The sequence below is a fragment of the Sprattus sprattus genome (assembly GCF_963457725.1).
Source record: "Sprattus sprattus genome assembly, chromosome: 15".
Classification (NCBI taxonomy): domain Eukaryota; kingdom Metazoa; phylum Chordata; class Actinopteri; order Clupeiformes; family Clupeidae; genus Sprattus; species Sprattus sprattus.
The window spans coordinates 511201-513700 of record NC_137913.1 but is presented as its reverse complement, the minus strand read 5'-3'; the positions used below and the strand labels follow the sequence as shown (position 1 = coordinate 513700).

At 46.3% G+C, this 2500-nt stretch overlaps 1 protein-coding gene across 1 annotated transcript in view; it reads right to left on the bottom strand.

Annotated features, from left to right (window-relative positions):
* LOC308376714 (ATP-dependent 6-phosphofructokinase, platelet type-like) overlaps positions 1-2500 on the bottom strand; it is a gene marked incomplete at its 3' end in the record, with an annotated part of 29127 nt that overhangs the window by 7178 nt on the left and 19449 nt on the right. Inside the window, exon 16 of the mRNA XM_080853157.1 lies at positions 203-355. Within this exon, the coding sequence (XP_080709283.1) occupies positions 203-355 (153 nt within the window). The remainder of the gene's footprint in view (positions 1-202; positions 356-2500) is intronic.

Here is a 2500-nt window from a genome sequence, read left to right as displayed (position 1 = left end):
GTGATTGGCTCGTGTTGGCCTTTTGGAACCCAAGAGTGACAGACACACTCTCCAATGGCACGCTTGCCATGACATTCCACATGCGCAAACACACATGCAAGTGTCAACACAGACACGCGTGCAAAAACACACATGCGGGTGTTAACAGACGTGCACACACACACACACACACACACACACACACACACACACGCCACCTTACGCCTGTGATAGCGTTGAGCGCTGTGTCGGCGCCGATGCTAAGGTCGGAGCCGGGGACGTTGTTGGACACGGTGGACGGTACCATCACCATGGGAACACACAGCGGGTCATGTGACCCCCGCGCCGCTAGCAGCTCCTGCAGTCCCAGATAGGCCTGCGGGCACAGCCCAGAGCATCATGGGTAAATGCACAGCATCATGGGTAAACGCCCACACATGTGCCAGGTCAAAGGTCAGGGGTCGGGATTCAGGGTCAAAGGTCAGACAGTCCGCTGTCACTGTGGAACACTGAGCACTTAAACACTGAGCACTGAGCACTTGTATTTGCACTGAAACGCTGGACAGGGTTACTTCATAATATGACTCCTGCAATGTTTCTGTGATATACGCAAACAGTTATCTTACCAATTAATGTGTTGTTTATCTTTAATGTACTGTCATATGTAAGGGATAACATATAGGGCCCTATCTTGCCGATCAGAAACGCAAGTAGGACGGCGCCAAGCGCAAGTAGCTGTGTGGGCGGCTCTATGGCGCAGTTGCTATTTTAACGGCGGAAAAAACACACTTGCGTCCAGCGCAAGTGTCAAAAGGGTTGGTCCAAAGGAGGTTACTCAGCCATAGGTGTGGTTTGGGCGTAATATGCAATAAACCAATCCGAGCGTCATTTCACATTCCCTTTAAGAGCGAGAAGCGCATAGTCCATAGCGGCTTGTTATTTTGATGGCGGAATTACCTGGTGGAAGACCGGAGAAGTTCACAGCCGAGGAGACCGACGTGAGATTTCCACCAATTTTTTGGCAAGCCATATATAATTACAAGGAAAATAAAGTATTTACCACTTGAGGAAATCATTGTGATATCCATATCCAAGATATTTTAAAAATAAGCATACATGTAGCCTACACATTGACCCAAATGATTCAGGTTAATTGAAGCTGCGTGACATTTGATTTATTGTATGGCTTTGTAAAAAGCCGGGAGATAGATATATATGGGGATGCGAGAAACCCTCCCAAAGTAAGCAAAGTCAAGCAAGCATGTCAAGATATTGCCGTGATTGTTTCTGCAACGGGGCACCCGAAAACGTTGCCGAAAACGCTATAATGACGTCCGGAGACGTGGGACATCCAAGCTGGAAGGTAACACACGTTCTCGTGCCTTCACGGGAGGTGGATATGCCTCGACCCAGGATCTGACGGCAGCAGAGGACATCGCCACGTCTATCCTCACGCCTGAGAGCGTGCAGGGATTTGGGGGCATGGAAATCGGCACCCAAGCCAGTGCACCAGCTGACCAAACCCAAGGTACATAAATAAAGTCCACATACACAGAGATGAGTTTACAAGATTTATAATAATACTGGCATTAAATAAATGCAACAAAGCCATACAATAAATCAAATGTCACGCAGCTTCAATGAACCTGAATCATTTGGGTCAATTGTGTACGCTAGATGTATGCCTAGTTTTTAAATGTCTTGGACACGGATATCACAATGATTTCCTCATGTGGTAAATACTTTATTTTCCTTGTAATTATATATGGCTTGCCAAACAATTGGTGTTAATCTCTCGTGAAGACGACAGAAGTAAAGTGTAGCCTACAGGTCCTATACTGTGCGGGCAAGCACATGCGCCGTTAAAATAGCGTTCTGAATACGCGTTACAGACTTTGGACATTGCGCCTCACATTAGACCAGCTTTTTTTTGGTCAATGGCGCACGGCGCACGGCGTTTTTTTTTTAAACTGCAAAATACCACTTGCGCCAGAGAAACGCCTTCTCTGTTCCGCCCCCGCCCATGTCGACGCAAGTTCATTTCGAAGCGCGCCTCTGGAGGGAAAATCACGCTGTGCGCCGGGTGCAAGATAGGAATGATACATGCGTCGGTGACAATGTCAATTGCGCTGGGTGCAAGATAGGGCCCATAGTCCGGCAGTCATTATCTCCAAATAAATCCTGACGGGACGAACAGGAAGGGATTCGTCCTGAAGGGATTTATTTTTAGATAACGACCGCCGGACTATACATTATCCCGCTAATTATACGGTTACTTGCCAAAACGGTAGAAGACATTCCTCCAAAATACCTCTTTTTAATGTTTTTTATGCCGTTTTGTGTTCTCCGTTAAGAAATAGTTCATCACACAAATAGAACTCAGCGTAGCAACCCATTACTTGCTGAATTCAAATTACAATTAGTCTGTTACGTTAAATGACTGAACTACTTGATATGAAATGATATGAAAGATGTGAATAAGAAATACAAACCCCGTTGCCAATGACAGCGGCCAATATCT